Source organism: Talpa occidentalis, unplaced genomic scaffold (assembly GCF_014898055.3).
Source record: "Talpa occidentalis isolate TD23 unplaced genomic scaffold, MPIMG_talOcc4v2.1 talOcc4.3, whole genome shotgun sequence".
Taxonomy (NCBI): Eukaryota; Metazoa; Chordata; class Mammalia; order Eulipotyphla; family Talpidae; genus Talpa; species Talpa occidentalis.
The window spans coordinates 128,505,090-128,521,083 of NW_023603184.1; the positions used below are offsets into that span (position 1 = coordinate 128,505,090).

The 15,994-nt window shown below is 43.8% G+C and overlaps 1 protein-coding gene across 3 annotated transcripts in view; it reads right to left on the reverse strand.

Annotated features, from left to right (window-relative positions):
* Positions 1–999: 999 nt before the first annotated feature.
* KLF7 (KLF transcription factor 7) overlaps positions 1,000–15,994 on the reverse strand; it is an 87,265-nt gene continuing 72,270 nt past the window's right edge. For all 3 annotated transcript variants that reach the window (XM_054700023.1, XM_037523928.2, XM_054700022.1), the window contains exons 3-4: positions 13,636–13,759; positions 1,000–6,857 (exon numbers count right to left, since the gene is read on the reverse strand). In XM_054700023.1, the coding sequence (XP_054555998.1) occupies positions 6,820–6,857; positions 13,636–13,759 (162 nt within the window). In that variant the 3' untranslated portion in view covers positions 1,000–6,819. The remainder of the gene's footprint in view (positions 6,858–13,635; positions 13,760–15,994) is intronic.

A 15,994-nucleotide genomic window follows, 5' to 3' on the forward strand; every position in this document is an offset into this window, starting at 1 on the left:
TGATGTTTTTTCCTGGAAGTCATATGTGGAAGAGATTTTTAGTCAGTGTTCTTTTCAGTCCTGAGTATATTCTCTCGTCCTTCCATCTCCCTCTTGTTTGAGGCTGCTTATATTTGCATGTACCTTCTTGTAATATGTAAAGGAACCCAAGGGTGTCTCCCTCTGGCTTGGCTAGCCCTTCTCCACTTCATTAACAGCCATCTTCTGTAAACTAAGACTCCCACCCCTCACTAAATTATTCCCTTCTGCCTCCCCTTTGTTCCTCCTCCCCAAACTGCTTTCCAAATGGACCCTGCTATAGAACACTATCACACTATCTTCTTTCACCAAATAAACTACTACTTTCAATAAGCCTCTCCGAAGGCCCTACACAAACAACATCCCATAACCCACCTTGTCTTAAAATATTGCTTTTCATAACCTCCAACCATTTCTCCCTCCTCTCCTCAAAGAAATTAACTGTCTTCAGTGTTCCTTCTTATTTGGGCACTGAGATACCTCACTGAAACCACAAAATACACACACACACACACACACACAACCCGCCAATAACTTCCCAAAGAAAAATGACCAAATACAATCATTTGCTCGCCCTTTTTCTCTCTAGAAAGGAAATTAGTATGAAGTAGATAAGGACCCACCCCTTGAATCTCTCTCAGGATTTTTTTCCTTCTCAGTGAAATTAGCTAAGGAGATATACAGTAAAGCATTCCAAGGCCAAACACATTCTACTGTTTATTACACATATTACATTCTTAAATAAAAATGCGTCACATAACATTTTTTGCATAGATATCTTACAATATACCAATTTAAAAAAGAATTATGAAACAGACCAGTAACAAAAATAAATTTTTTCTTCATTAATAATTTTGTAACATTAACATACCACCATCATATAATACAAATAATAGTTTTAAATCTTAAGACTTTTGTACAGCAAAAAAACTTGACAAAGTAATATATTTATATATATATATATATAAAAAGCTTAAAAAAAATAAAATGTCAAAAAAAGGCATAACCAAGGGCTATAAGACTGGGTACTTCTGTGATATATTATAAATACCAGAGAAGGCCTGAGAGAATGTGACGGGGAGGTGGGGGAGGGGAGGGACTGGGAGTAGGTCTCTCCATACACACTTGTTAGACACATGTGGCAAAAAAGAAAATGTATAGTGCAAAAATAAATTTCTTCAAGCCAACTGTTAAGAGGATAGAGATTCGAAAGAAAAGTGGTGGTGGCTGGGAGGTTGTGTGGTAGGAAGAGGGAGGAGGAGATGAGAGAGAAGGAATTTGGGGGGATCTTCAAAAACATGAAACATTGATTTTTGCCTCTGTGTTAGCAAGGAGATCTTGGCCATAACAGGTGTATTTTTCCTCCCTGGAATGAAGCAGAAGTGGAAAGATAAGGAAATTAAACTAAGTCTGGGCATAGATAGGAAATGCATGCTGGGGGAAAAGAAAAGGGGATGGGTGGGTGTTGAGAACCAGCCAATGAGCCCAAAAGCCTTTCGAGACCTAGTTTTGCAAAAATCATTCTGCCTATGTATGGTCTAAAGGCCCACGATTAAAATGTCCCCGTTCCCACCCTCAGGCCCGCCCCCCTTGGTGGAACTCCCAGTGAGATTTCAATATACTGGCAATTATAAGCATCCATCCCCCCCAAAAGATATTAGGCACTGGTGGCTACTCCTCTTAAACGTCAGTAGCCTAACTGTTTTCCTTCTGCGAAGGTACAACAGGTACAGATGCACACACACCTAGGTGTGTGCACACATACCACCCTCATTATTCTGACGTGGGGTCCATTTTATGGCAGTAGACAGAAGCTGGAGTCAAAGCAAGTTACGATTCCAAAGCTCACAGTTGAAAAAAAAATTGTATAAACAGTCCCCAACAAAGAACGTATCAACTTTCCCTCATGACCACTGAGAGGGAGCCCTGTTTGAAAAGAGTATCTTGTTTGGGATTTTTGTGAAATGACAGCCTAGAATTTCTCTCTCCATTTTTGATACCTGTTTCCCGAGGACTTACAAGTAAATGAAAAACACCAGAAGAATACAGTACTCTATTGGAAGGATGCACATAAGAAAGTTAACTGCAGCTTTATTTTTCCCTTTTCTGGGATCTATTAGGAATCAACAGAGGAGATTTTAAAGAGTGTTAAAAGCAAGAGAAAACCCTGACACTTTCAGGCAGTTAGTCATGGGATCTCACATTTACAAGCAGTTGTTGCTTCCTTTGACACATTTTTGTTGTTCCATCTCAAGTATTCCCAAAGATCCTCACTGAGGAAAGTAGGCCATCAGAGGCACTGATGTTCACGTGGGCTAACCCCTCTAAGTTTTCAATTTGAGATATCGCCATGTCTACCGAAATTCAATCCAGACCCCGGATGCAAATTCTCTCCTCCTGCCCCCGCCCCGTACTTGGCAGATGGACACCTCTGGAAAATGCCAGGGAAAGCTTCCACAAGTATATTTCAACCAGGTCCTACGTAATGAATTTTCACTTTGGCAAAGATTTGGGTGCAAAATCATGGCCAGAAGTGCTGGCCCTGAGAAGGTTATAAAAGAAAGAAGCCATGAACCTGATTTTTGCAGTTAAATGGTGATGCATCTCGAACTTTCCTACCTTGGTCCTTCTCTTAAAACCAACTCATGCAAAAGAGAAGACAAAAGCACTTTGCACTGTATTTTACATTTTATGAAGTGACTTCCATAGGGGAAATCATTTGGAACTAATAAAACTAATCACTAAACTACAGTGTTTTTCCAACCTGGGTCCACTTCTTTTGGCTTTGCCAGAGAATTCAGGAGCAGGGAGGCAGCGATAGAGTGTTCTGAATGCTCTGGGTGAGCACCCTGAAGTCTCATATTTCCCCTTTAATGCAAGTAGACATGGCTAATATGGAAGCATATCCCAAACGAAAGTCTTTAAAAAATCTTCTCTGGCTTCTAGAGTCAAAGAAGATTTTTTAAAAAATAGGAATCAGTTCTAATCATGCATGAGGTTGGCTGTCTTTTTACCCTGTTATAATCAGGCAAAGATGCAAAAAGGTCATGAGAGGTGCAGGGGGGGGTGGTATGTGAAGGAGTTGGAAAGGGAAAACACAGAGAGAGAAGGAAATGGTCAGCATGAAGTTCATCTTGGGGTCTCCGATACTTTTATAAAATGCAGCTTTGTCGTGGAATCTGAACATCTCTTTTTCTGGACATAATACTCATCACCACCAGGCAGTAAGCTGGGTCAATTAACCGTGGGTGGGTTAACTATCAGTGGGGCAGGAAGCCAGTAGCTAGGAGCAGCATTATAATTACAGGTTTCCACATTTTTGATTTACAATCATGTGGTAGGAGAAAGAAGCACAACTTGAAATAAAGAAAATTGTCCATGGCTTAGAAACACTCTTTTTCTATACATCAAACTCTGAACCCTGGATAGAGCGTGCTTGAGAGGACAACCACAAGAAACACGGGGTCAGGTTTTTTGTTTCAAATTTGGAATCCCCTGGAATGTTAGGAGGTAACAATTTATATGAACAAGTGGTTTCATGTGTTTCATTAATTATCCCATAAAGCACTGTTTTAAATGACCTGTCCTCTTGAGAGCAAGAGATCTTCAGGTGATTTTTTGGAAAGCCCATAATCTGTCACAGGCTCTGCCCAACCATCTCTGCTGCCATTTCAGAGAGGATGGGTATTGTGTCACATATCCGTTTCTAAAATGACTGGGGCCACTCCCACGGATAGGACTGGTTATCATTCAAAGATGTTCGCTGGGCTAGAGAAGAACAGTTTCAAAGCCATACACATAGCACCCACCAAATTTCTCAGGCCAAATCTCACAGTCAACAAATGACTCTGAAGCAAGCAAGCCCACCATCTCGGTTCACGCACCCTGCTTCGAGAAAGGTCAGGAGCAGATTACAAAGGACCTCACTGATACAAAAAGAGAGAGGAATTACCAAACATTTCAGACACTAGGAGGACCAAAGGGCCTTTGTTCTGCCACATTCAAATGAGGTCTTTTCAAGACCACAGATGACAACAGGGAGCAAACAAGTGACGACGCAGTGATTGCTCTTTTGCTTTATTTTTTTTTTTAACTTTTAATAGAGCCTTGCATTGGTCAGTTCAAAAATTAAATTAATATAAACCCTTAATGAGAGCATTTTGAGAGGCAAGAGCAGCTCCAGCTGGGGCGACATTTGTAAATCGTGGCAGCCACAGCTAATGCCATCACTGGTGTGCGTGCATTTGTGCAGGAGGCTGTGATAGAAAGGGGAATCAAGGAACCAACAGAATCTGGGGTGTCTAACATTTCATCTAGTGCACTGACTGGAGGCGCCACAGTTTAATACAGCTGAGGTTCAAGGTCCCTCACGCATCCTGCCTCCAGAAGGGATGCACCACACATTCAAATATAATCCCAAGGTACGCCCTGATGGACTGGCCACAAATGCAGTAGAGAATTACGAGATTGTCAGCAAGCAGTGCTCCAGAAATTGTTTCTAAGTCATGTCTAGTTTTAAATCTTTGGAATAAAACTGATTTTTTTAAAATACCCTCCAACTAACATATACATAATTGCCTCCGGCAAATGGGCAGATTTTGTGTTGTGTTTTAGGGTGGTTTTTCATTTTTTTTGTTGTTGTTTTTTGGTCTGAATTGAAAAAAGGTAAAAGACAAAGAAAATTCTAAGGGCCAGACCTCAAAATGCCCCAAGTGTCCAATTGGCAGCTACAGCATTTGTGATAAGGAGGCTCCTTTTACCCTCAGATGAGTGGTTTCAACATTTCATTGAAATCAAAGGTTGCAGAAAGCTGAAAAACCAAATGCCAAAGATCTTGAAGGTTGCTGTCATAAATATATGTGTTTCTTATATTATTACTTCCTTTTAAAGACTTCAGTTTTGCATCCCAAATAGGTACGGGTGGTATTTTAACAGTCAATGAGTCAAACAGTCAGAGGAGGGCAGAGGGGAGCCGGCTGGTATGAAGGAGCAGCAACCGTGTGCGGACCAAATGCCACTTTTGTTTTTTAGACGTGTCTCGAAGGGATGGTCCCAGAATATACAAAATATACAATCTGTCCTAATAACCACCCCACTTGCTTGCATAGGCCATTTAATGGTCCTAAAGGCAGTCTTTGGAGTTGAGGCCAGTGCCAGCTAGCTAAGAATGCGGGTAGAGACCGAGATTGGGTGTATGTGTGGGATGGAAAGTGAGGAATGTCAGCCCCCTTGGAGTCAGCTTGCAGAGTAAATGTGAGGCCTCTGTTGATCCTGGGTGCTTTAGGTCACAAGTCATGTGGGCCTAGCTGGTTTAAAAAAAAAAATAGAAATGTGTCTCTCTCTCTAGACAGACTGTGAGGGAAACACCTCAACCCTTTCCTTACCTGTCATCCCTCCGTTCCCACAATGGCATTCTGAATGGAGTGTTTGAACAATTGGGGTCCTATGAGCTCAGTGGGTATGAGAGAGGAAGACAGGATGACGTTTTTTGAAGCCACTAGACTTGGGAGGCATCCTCAGTTTTCCCCACACCTGGAAAGAGTGATTTTTTTTTTTGGCTTTTTGTCAGGTCATAACCCAGAGTTAGGTTACATATGCAGCTGCCCTTTGAGACTAGCGACATCTATGCTGAGACTGGTTATAGGGTGGCCGTGACACCCGGCACGGGGTCGATCACTATGAGCCGAGACCATGATGCCTCAAGGAGGATGAGAGAACTGTGATGTCCCATCTGATTGGCTGCTTTGAGAGCTGGACATCCAGGTGCCGAGAGAGTCCTGGAGAGGTTTAGTCCATGGAGAAAAGATAAAACATTTAAGCTTCCAAATAAGCTTTTCAAGTTTTCGTTAGCAAAAACAGAGATTAAAAAGAAAAAATCTAGCACTGGCAATAAGGTGAGGCTCAAGGGATACACTGTGATTTATCATCAAGGACTTTATTCTCTTGGCCACTTTGCAGTCATGCTAGAAGTTTCCAGAATCCCTAGTGCATATGGTGTGCAAGAGTCAAAAAGTAAGAAAAGAAAACTCCTCCCTGGAGAGTGAAGTCTAGAGAAATGCAGGCCAGAAAGGTGTTAGGTGTTATTCCAGAGTCTGCCGCCGCTAAGGCCGTTGGTAGGTATCGACTCGAAAGATCTCGATAGTACTAAGTAGAACCAAAACCGATCAACAGTTCTGTGAGGAAGTTGGACGCACGGAATAGTAGGACTTTTCACACACAAAGGACAGATAAACCAAGAGTTAATTTTGGCTACCAAACTGCAATTTGGTTTTCTAGGTCATTTTCCCCCAACTATTTCAAAAGAAACATTAGTGCTACACAAATGCAACTTTAAGACGTTGTATTCTCCTATCAAGTTGCACTGAGAAGCGAGTTAAATAAGCCCCTCTTACTGCCGTCCACCTGCCGAGACATCACATCCATTTTCTTTGATTTCCATTGGCAACAGCGGGAAATAATTCCAATAGTGCTGGAGTAAGCAGCCAGTCTGCCTTGCTGAGTTCACCTGCTTTCTTTCTTTGTCTTCTACCATCTGGCTAGGGCAAGGCATAAAGAATAGACGTATATATTTTAAATATAGCTGAGTGCATGACAGTGTGTGTGTGGGTCTGTGTATGCGTGCGTGTGTGTCTGTGTGTGGGTCTGTGTAGGTGTGTACACAGAGGTTGGTGAGTGAGAACTTTCTTCTGCGGGGCAGTGGGTCCCCGCTTGAAGTCCAGCCCCTGCGCCTCACGGCATTTCCTTTAGACGACGGCCGACGCCTTGGCAACTCTGGCCTTCCAGGTTTTTAGATATGTCTCTTCATATGGAGGGCAAGATGGTCAGACCTGGAAAAACACCTAGGAAATATAAACAACAACACGGAGATGAGAGAGGTGCAGCTCAAAACCTCAACTTCCATCACCCCTTAGAAAATGATTAATCCTACCTGGAAGACGCTGTAGGTTTCAGTCCTAAGCTTTGCAATGAAAGCCCAGAAATGCTGCCAAGGAATACCTACAAGGCTTATGCAGATATCTACTCTAGATGCAAGACAAGCAAAAGAGTGGAGAGGGAAGCACACTGAACGAGTGTGGACTAACAAGCAGGCAAGTGCTTGGTATCTTAAAACAAACAAACAAAAAACCACCCCATCCCCTGACTCCAGCCTTCTCCACACATTCTGCGTGTGTTCATTTCTTAAATAGTAACAGACTCAGCAACTTTCCATGCATGCTCCTTCTGTGCGTGTGTATGGTCAGGAAACTGAGGCTGGGGTGACAGAGCTAGCGTGATTTTAGAACTCTGGCACACCTGCCAGCCCCCTCTTTCAAACTGTTTCTTGGTGCTGAGTGTCCACCAATGGGTGTGTCCTCAGCCTCAGAGGGGGAGCAGCAGCTATCCTCACTCCTTCCCCTTCCTCTGGTCTCTGCAACGATGTCCTGCCTTGAGTTCAGCTCTTCTGCATTCTCAGTTGTATGGGGGCTGCCCCTCCTCCCAAGGCTGAAGTCCTGGCCATAGCACACTGCTAAGGACCATCCTATGGCCTCTGAAGGTCAATGTGCTGAAACTACCAGAAGAGAGCTCTATTTCCACTGGAGCTGCTAAACTACTAAGATTAAAGCCTGGAACTGCCGGTCTCCATATTGCTACGTGGGGAAGTACTGCTTGAGAATGAAGTCAACAGAGAAAAATGAGCTCCTGGGGGCAAAAGGAGAAAGCAAGAGTCCTGATGATGACATCTGTGAATCTCGATCTAGCCAAGCCCAGAGACCGCCGAATTCTGTTGTTCTGAGTTACCTGAGCTAATAAGTACCCCAAGATGCTTACACCAGTCTGAGTCACATTTCCGTACCTTATAACTAAGGGAGTTGGTATTTCCAGATCCCTGCAGCCTACCATCTAAGGTTCTGGCTGGAATCCCAGTGAAGTCAGCTCAGAGACAGTGGTCATTCTGAGCTCTGGGTGTGTGCTTCCTCTGGATCTTTCTCTTGAAACTGGCCACTCTCCTACCTGTGAGAACATTCCCAGACTCCCCTGAGGCCTAAGACAATAACCCAGTCCAGAATTGTCCTCAGGACATTAGCAAGCTGCCCTGCTCAAGTGAGCAAGATTTCCTGTTCAGTGCAGGATTTCCCTGTGTTTGTTCATTCTTAAAACAAACAAACAAAAAACCACCCCATCCCCTGACTCCAGCCTTCTCCACACATTCTGCGTGTGTTCATTTCTTAAATAGGTGCATGTGCAGGGAAGAATCTCAAGGAAATGAAGCAAAACCAAACATGGTAAAATGAAAAACAAAAAAGAATAGGGAAAGTGTTGTTGAAAACAATCTAATCCAGTAATATGTAAATAATAGCAACAATTCTAACCACACTCACTTATTTCAGGCTTTGGTTTGATATGAGCAATATATGTGGATAATGCCTCAGAGTTTTACCTAAAGAAGACTGATAGACAATGAAACAATAAGTTTTCTTTAAAAATAAGCACTTGATGTCACTGGTACATAGAAAAAGCAATACAGTCCCCAGGAATTTAGCATATAACTTGTCTTCCTCTGTCCTGTTCTGAGCCTTGCCTACTACTGATTTTCTTTCCTTCTCTCCCTGCTGCTTTCATCCCAACAGCCCAGAGGAGAAGATCTAAGTTGGGAAGTTCTTTTTGTAGATATTCCCTTTTTAAAGTCAACACCCTTACCTGAATCCTAGAAAGGATTCTTATCCCCAAAAGGAAAAACCAGGATATAGACCCAAATAGTCTGATTCCTTGGCCTGTCCTCTTAGCTACACCTATCTTTTAGGCAGAAAAAGGAGAGCTGAGTTTTCAATTCAAGGAGACTGCAGTAAGCAGAATTATGCCCCCTCCCCATATTTAAATCTAATCCTTAGAAATCATGAATATGTTAGCCTAGAAGACCTAGAAGAATTAAGGTTATGGAAGAAATTAATTTGGTAACCAGATGACCTTAAAATTGGGAGATTATACTGGATTACCAGGGTAGGCCCAATGCCACGGCCAGGGTCATTACAAATGGGACAGGGACTTGAGTTGGGGGAGGGGGGGAAATCAGAGAGATGGCAGCATGAAGGACTCAGTGTCTCTGATGATGGAGGGATGGCATGAGGAGCCAAGCAATGTGGACAGCCTTTAGAAACTGAAAAGGATAAAATATTCTCCTTAGGAGGCCTCCCTGGTGGCGCAGGTGGTTGAGCGCAGCTCTGTGAAGCTGTCCACAGCCTTTGCAGTTGCCAGTGCGATCCCCGCAGGCCGCAGAGCAACACACATGGCACGGCAGACCTCTCCTATCTTGCCCGCTGCTCCCCTCAGCAGTGTATTTCAGTCATTCTGCCTGTTCTGTTCCCCAGTCTGTCTCGGGTGAAACCTCTCACCCTCCTGCACATTTGGCCTGTACCCTGGTTTTTGTATGAATAAAATAAAAATATATCTTAAAAAATATATATTCTCTTTAGGCCTCCAGAAAAAAAGGAATCAGCAGCCCTGATAATTGCTTGAGGTTAGCCTAGTGAGACCTGGTGGCTCTTCTATCTTAGCGAACTCTCAGATAATACATTTATAAGATAAATAATGACGATACTACATTTGTGGCAATTGGTACTAGCCACAGCTAGACAACTAATCCAGAAGTTTGTCTGGCCTGCCCTAATAATAGGACTGAGAAACCACCCAGAAGGCACCAGGATGCCAACCCCAAAGCAGGCACCTATGTCCAGAGGAGAAACATGAGGCTTTGTGACAGTAGAAGTGAGCAGAGGTGTTGGCAGTAGATGAAATCTCTTTTCTCTCCTTTCCTCTAGATCCTGAGAACTTACAGGAAAATAGTATTCTTGATATAGGACTGATTTAAAGTATTCACCCAGTAATGTATGTGTTCCAGATTTATTCTGCCTTGGTTAATTGCCTGCTCTGTGCTGGGTTTCTAGCAAATGTGTGCAAGCATCTATCTTTACCCTTCAGATTCTTTCAGGGGGAAAAAAAGTAAAAAAAAACACAAATCTTTAACACACTATGAAATGTAATTGCACCCTTCCTAACCAAACTAGCATCATTAGTTCACATTTTGGAAATAGATGATACTCAGAATTAGACTAGGTCCCTCACCACTGGGGTTTTTATTTAAATTCAATATACCAGCAAGATACTTAGCCGTGATTAATTTGTATTTATTAATTTATACTTACTGAGCTCCACACAGGAATAGTAAAAGGTAACAGATAAACTCAGCATTTAGAAATGCAGAATCAAATAATTCTAAGGGTAATATACCCCTAGAGGGTATTTATGACTATACAGCAGTCAAATGACCTTAAATAAGAAGGTCTTTAATGATTGAAATTTGTTCATTACAGAAAACGAGGCAAAGTCCTATTGTCTTTTCTCTTGCTTATGAAAAAGACACACTGAAGTCATATGGGCATTGAGCCAATGGTAATCCTCTAGGGCAGAGACTGCTGCCATTTCTTACTACCTATAAGAGAACTGACTCAAAGCTCAAAGATTAAAAATTCCTCCTCTAAATAGCCCAAGACTTTGGAAGGACCACCCTGGAGGCAGTCTGCTTACACACAGCTGTGTGGGTGGTAAGACAATGGCTTTTGTATCACCACTGGTGGTAACAGGCCCCCTGCCCACCACCCTCTGGACTGAGAAACAAGGTTTACTGGCTCCAGTGGCCAGCTGCTCGGTAGGCTGTACCCTTGGTCTGGTTGTAGGAAACAGCTAAGACACCTCACTGTCATCTCCCCCAAGCCAACCTGAAGCCAAAGATCACGAAACCCAATGTCTTTAGGAGCCAAAGTAAATGAGGGCAGTGAGTCAAGTGTAAAAAACATACAGCACCCTTGGCCTATCTGAGTTGGTGTTTGGTAAGGCCTGGATATGAAGAAGTATCACTTTTCCATCAAAGGAAATAAGCAGGATGCTCTATGGCAACCAATGGACCACTTCCATTTGGGGGAGGCTATAGGGAATGGTGGGAGCAGTGAGGACTTAGCGATCACGTGGCCATCACCATGGGTAGTGACAGCTATTCTGTCCCAGGAAATTATGGCCAGGGGGAACCTGCGCCCTCTGCAGCAGGTCTTCTGTTTCTTTGAGACAGTCAGAAGTACAGACATTTTGTTTGTGACATCTCACAACTTCAAATGTTAGCAAAACAATCAATAGGGTAGATTTTTTAAATCTATCCTATGGAAAAAATAAAGTATAAGTTAGACGTGGTAGTGCTTTAAAGACAGGAAGCCCCAATGGTAACTTTGCCTTTCAATAAAGTAGTCTGATAACAGGCCAAAGGGAGCGTGGGAAACCATGCTCACACACGGTGCCTCCACTAGGATTCAGAGTCCCGCAAGGGCTGCGATGCCTTCTGTTTCTGAAGGTAAAAGTCTTCCAAATAATGCCAGCTCCGCGGTCACCCAGGCTTGCCTTTCATCTCTTTGGGACCACTCCAATTCCCCACGCCGCCTCCCCAACCTGCTCTATTCTTAGCACAATCCCTGCAAGTGAAACACAAAACACTGCTGTCGTGGACACTGCTAAGAGTCCGAGCCCTCGTTTCTGACATTGCCGAGAATACACGACGACGGCAGCACCACGAGGACTGTGAGCTGCTCATGCTCTTCTCCAAATACCATGTCCGAACTTGTGCCATCTGCTTAGCCAATTTCTAGCTCTAGAAACCACAGTATATTCTGATGAAGAAAATGCAGTTGGAGACCAAATTTCCTATCGCTGGCCTCTCCTTCACTGAAATATCAGTCTGTTTGAAGTATTTCTCCATCTAAATCATGTACATGGTCCAATATAATCCTAATGTATCAACTGTCAAAAAGCTGCAGATTCCTCAGTAAGTGAACTGAGTTGAAGAGAGAAATACTAACTCTGGCAATTTCCCTGTAAGAACTCTGTCTCTAAGCATTGTGGCAATCCATCACACATGATCACCAAGTGAGAGCCTCCCCACACTTGCAGAAAGGGGAGCTTCGTGTGCACCCCTATGGCCATACTTGGACAATACCCAAAGAACTCCTCTTCACCCAGATGATATAAAGCCCTTCCTCCCAGCATGGTGGGCAGGACCCATGCATGGAGCTGCTTTATTAGGGCCAGAGCTAGAGAAGAATGAACCAGAAGGATTCAAGCTGGGAACTGAAGACATTAATAACTAGACAGTTTGTAGGACAGCAGCTGCTGAGACATGCATTCAGGGGGACTTCTAGGCATTGGGGCAGGAATTGAGAACAGGTGGGGTTCTGGGGTAGCAGAAGAACACTCCGAGGAAATGAAAGACAATAGCTTCGTGAAGTGTATTTCCTCAGCCTGGGGGTGGGGAGTTATCTCTGGCCTCCAGGAGGCATGGGGTCTTTATTTAGTGTGTGCAAGAAAGAAGATAAGAGGAAAATAGCCTCTTCAGGAAGAATGGAGGGGAAAGATGAATGTTGCTTTATAAGCTTCTTAAAGGCGCACCAAGTCAACTGGCCACCCATGAGACTTGGCACCCCTGCCCTGCTCTCTAAACAAACCTCTAAAAGGAGGCCCAGATCTGCTCCAGAGGAGGCCTGGAGAGCAGGAGGTGCCGCACGGGCCTGGGGGAGGCAGGATGCAAAAGTGATCACATTTCCTCCCACGGAGAGCCAGGCCTCGGCGGACATCCTGCTCACCCCGCTGCCATCCAGCGAGCTGCTGGCCCAGCCGGGGAACCCTGAGGCTTTCAGGGCTTTTATCGTATTAGAAGCATTTTTCTCATCATAACCGAGACCTTTAGGATTGCATTAAAAAGATGGTTAATTTTCTTAAGCTTCCTTTTAAACACAGAAATAGGATTAGAAGGATAACACGCTCAGATGCAAGCCCATTATTTGATTATGTCTAAACCTAATCCTGCCTTCACCTTGGCCTGCAGAGTCTCCATTTTGGGGTTTATTGGTTGATAATGCCAGGGCTGTCAGATACTATTACTTGTGTAGTATCTGTGGCTACGTGCTCTTTCTTCCACTATCATATGCTGAATTGAATTACAGGATAAGTTCTTAAAGCCTCACCATCTTTTAGACCTTTGTACCTACTTTCAAAGGAGAATGACTGATTCAGACCCCCAAAGATTGGGCACTCTCTTCAGTAAATTTCATTTCTAATAATGCTTCAGAGGAAAGGCTTACAACTAAGCTTCCTTCTTTTAAACAGCCTTTCTATTCTTTTAGATCATTAAGGATGAGGGAACATGGTATTGATGTTAATAAAAAGATCAGAAGCAGCAGCTATAGGTGGTCTACCATTCTCTACCTTGTCACTTTGCACATTACACTAAAATAATCTGTCATATCATCTCCTTGAGGTGAGACCTGTGTTCTACTGATAGCCAGTGACAAACGTGACTCCTGGTCCAAGCCTGCTTTCAGTAAGTACATGTGTAACTGAAGCAACAACTGCCATCATCACTTGATGACAGGCAAGATCACCCTGATCTCACTGGTTCTCTCAGTGGGGAAGTGAATGGCCTGCCGGCTCTGAATCCTATTAGATTTATGGAAATCCACGAGCACAGAGCAGCCTACCCCGCAAGCCACATATTCACCTCCCTCACCCCTCCTCCATGCAGGCAGCTGCCAGCCACTTTACCTGTCGCAGTGGTTGCACTTAAAGGGCTTTGCACCTGTGTGTTTCCTGTAGTGCCTCGTGAGCTCATCACTTCGTGCAAAACGCCACTCACACCCTTCCCATGAGCACTTGTAAGGCTTCTCACCTGCAAGAAGAGACAGAATGGTCACGGTCAGCAACCCGACGGAGCGGCCACACACCTGCCAGTCTTGGAAAGGGCTACATGAGGACCTCCAGGGACTACATTTCTTAACACGGTACATCACATTTTTATTTTTTTAGTCTCCCCGTGTTTTTTTTTGTTTTTTTTTTTAAACCTTCCAAAGTGGTTTCACAAGATCCTCAAATCGGGAGCTGTCACTTCAGTTCCCAGAGTCAGAGCATTTCCTTCGACGGGTGAGGGATCAGTTTTTATTTATTTTCTATTCCCTGGAGCACTCTGACCCCCACAGTCCAAGCAGAAAGGAAATGTGCTATTTTCATCCGAACCACAAATGCTTCTAATTCTATTTTTCTCCAGAACCTACAGTAATTTACCATTTCAGCTTTTTTAGCCTCTTCTCTCCCTTCCCCTCCTACTACAGACGGTAGCCAGGTAGCTGACTGACAAGGCAAGCAGCTCAGGTCTCCCAGAACCACAGTTCCTTCCAGTAAGTGTGAGTGGATGGGCAGTCGGGAGAAAGCGTGACAATTCAAGAGTAAAGCAAGATTCACTTGCCTTGTGGGTTCCTGGAATTTATGTAAAACACAGACACAAGAGTCCTATTTAGGAAGCCCTTAACTTCACGACTCCAGAGGGTTCGCATTAGAGAGAGGCACACATTAATACAAAGTACTTTAAAAGTCAATTGGAAGAGCAAGGTTTTAGCCACAGTGAGGCTGTTATAAGCATGAAATTCAAGCTCTTATGCTCAAGTGACCTTTTCGCACAGTAAATACAGATGGAGGGATATGTAAGAGAAAGTACATGACTTTTCCTTAGACCAATTTTTATACGCCCATCAACATCTGTCACCAAACATGACAAATATTTACTCTTCCCACCGGAGGGTGGACTGGTTCTAATTAAGAAGAAAAATAATCTTTAAAACCCCATGAAATCATGAGAGTGACTGAGCCAGTAACTAAGAGGCAGGTGAGTACCGGGGTCTCAAGCTCTGAAGCCAACATTCCTACGCTCTGCTGGCAGCTCTGCCTCTATCCAACTCTGGGCAAGGGATACACCTCTCTGTACCTCTGATTTCTTAGAAATAATATTATATGTACCGGGCCTCCCCTGGTGGTGCAGCGGTTGAGCGCTGGGCTGCGAAGCTGCCCACAGCCTCTGCAGCGCCGGTTCGATCCCGGCAGCTGGCCAAGGGTCCCACATGGCGCGACAGACCTCTTCTGCCACGCCTGCTGCTCCCCTTAGCAGTGCATTTCATCGGTCTGCCTGTTCTGTTCCCTGCTCTGGCTCTGGTGAATTCTCTCACCCTCCTGTGCTTCTGGCTGTACCCGGTGCTTGTATAAATAAATAAATAAATAAATAAATAAATAAATAAATAAATAAATCTTTTAAAAAAATTATATGTACCTCAAAAGGTTTGGATAGGACATTAGTTTATGCATTACATATTAATTAGAACAGTGGCTGCTCATATAAAATTCACATGCCTGGTAAAATATAAACTGCCAACCCCAAATTTCAGAATACACAGGTGCCAAAGGACTATGGCACCCCCATTATTTCTCCATTTTAACAGCTAACCCTCAGTAGGAAGCACTTAAGGAAACTGCCTGTCACCATACCTGACCCACTTTTTCCTTCTACCTCTTTCCTTCCTTTAAACCCAACTACAAAGTGTTCACAATTCTCTATTTGTATCACCTAGAATCGAACCAAACATGGTTGAAATTTTATTTCATTAAATTGATGCCCCAGTGAGCCACTGCACTGTAAGACCCATAGAGAAGGGGAGGGAGAAACATAGGCATTTCTTTTCAAGGGAAGCAAGAGGACATGCAGGAGGCTGGGAGCACAGGAGGAAACCCATTCAGTTTGGGAAACCAGGAAAAAAAAAATCACTGAGCAGTGTTAAAAGTTCACCCTCTGGATCCTTAAAGCCAACATTTTAGAAAAGTGCGCCTGCTGAGGAGAAAGTAGCAGAGGGGAGGCGTCAGATCACCTCTGCAGCCCCACCTGGACCGTTCTACGTTCCTTCCAGACTGTGTCCTTTCCTTTTCATCAGGTGGGTTTCCCAGGTTCACTGTCAGGTTTAAATAAGTTGAGCACAAGGTAAATATTCAATTAATTTGAACTGCCTTTCCTCCCCCTTCACCCGTGTCCTGAGGCTTCTGAAGAGACAGGCTTAACCAACTGTCTATAAAACTTTCAGAGCTC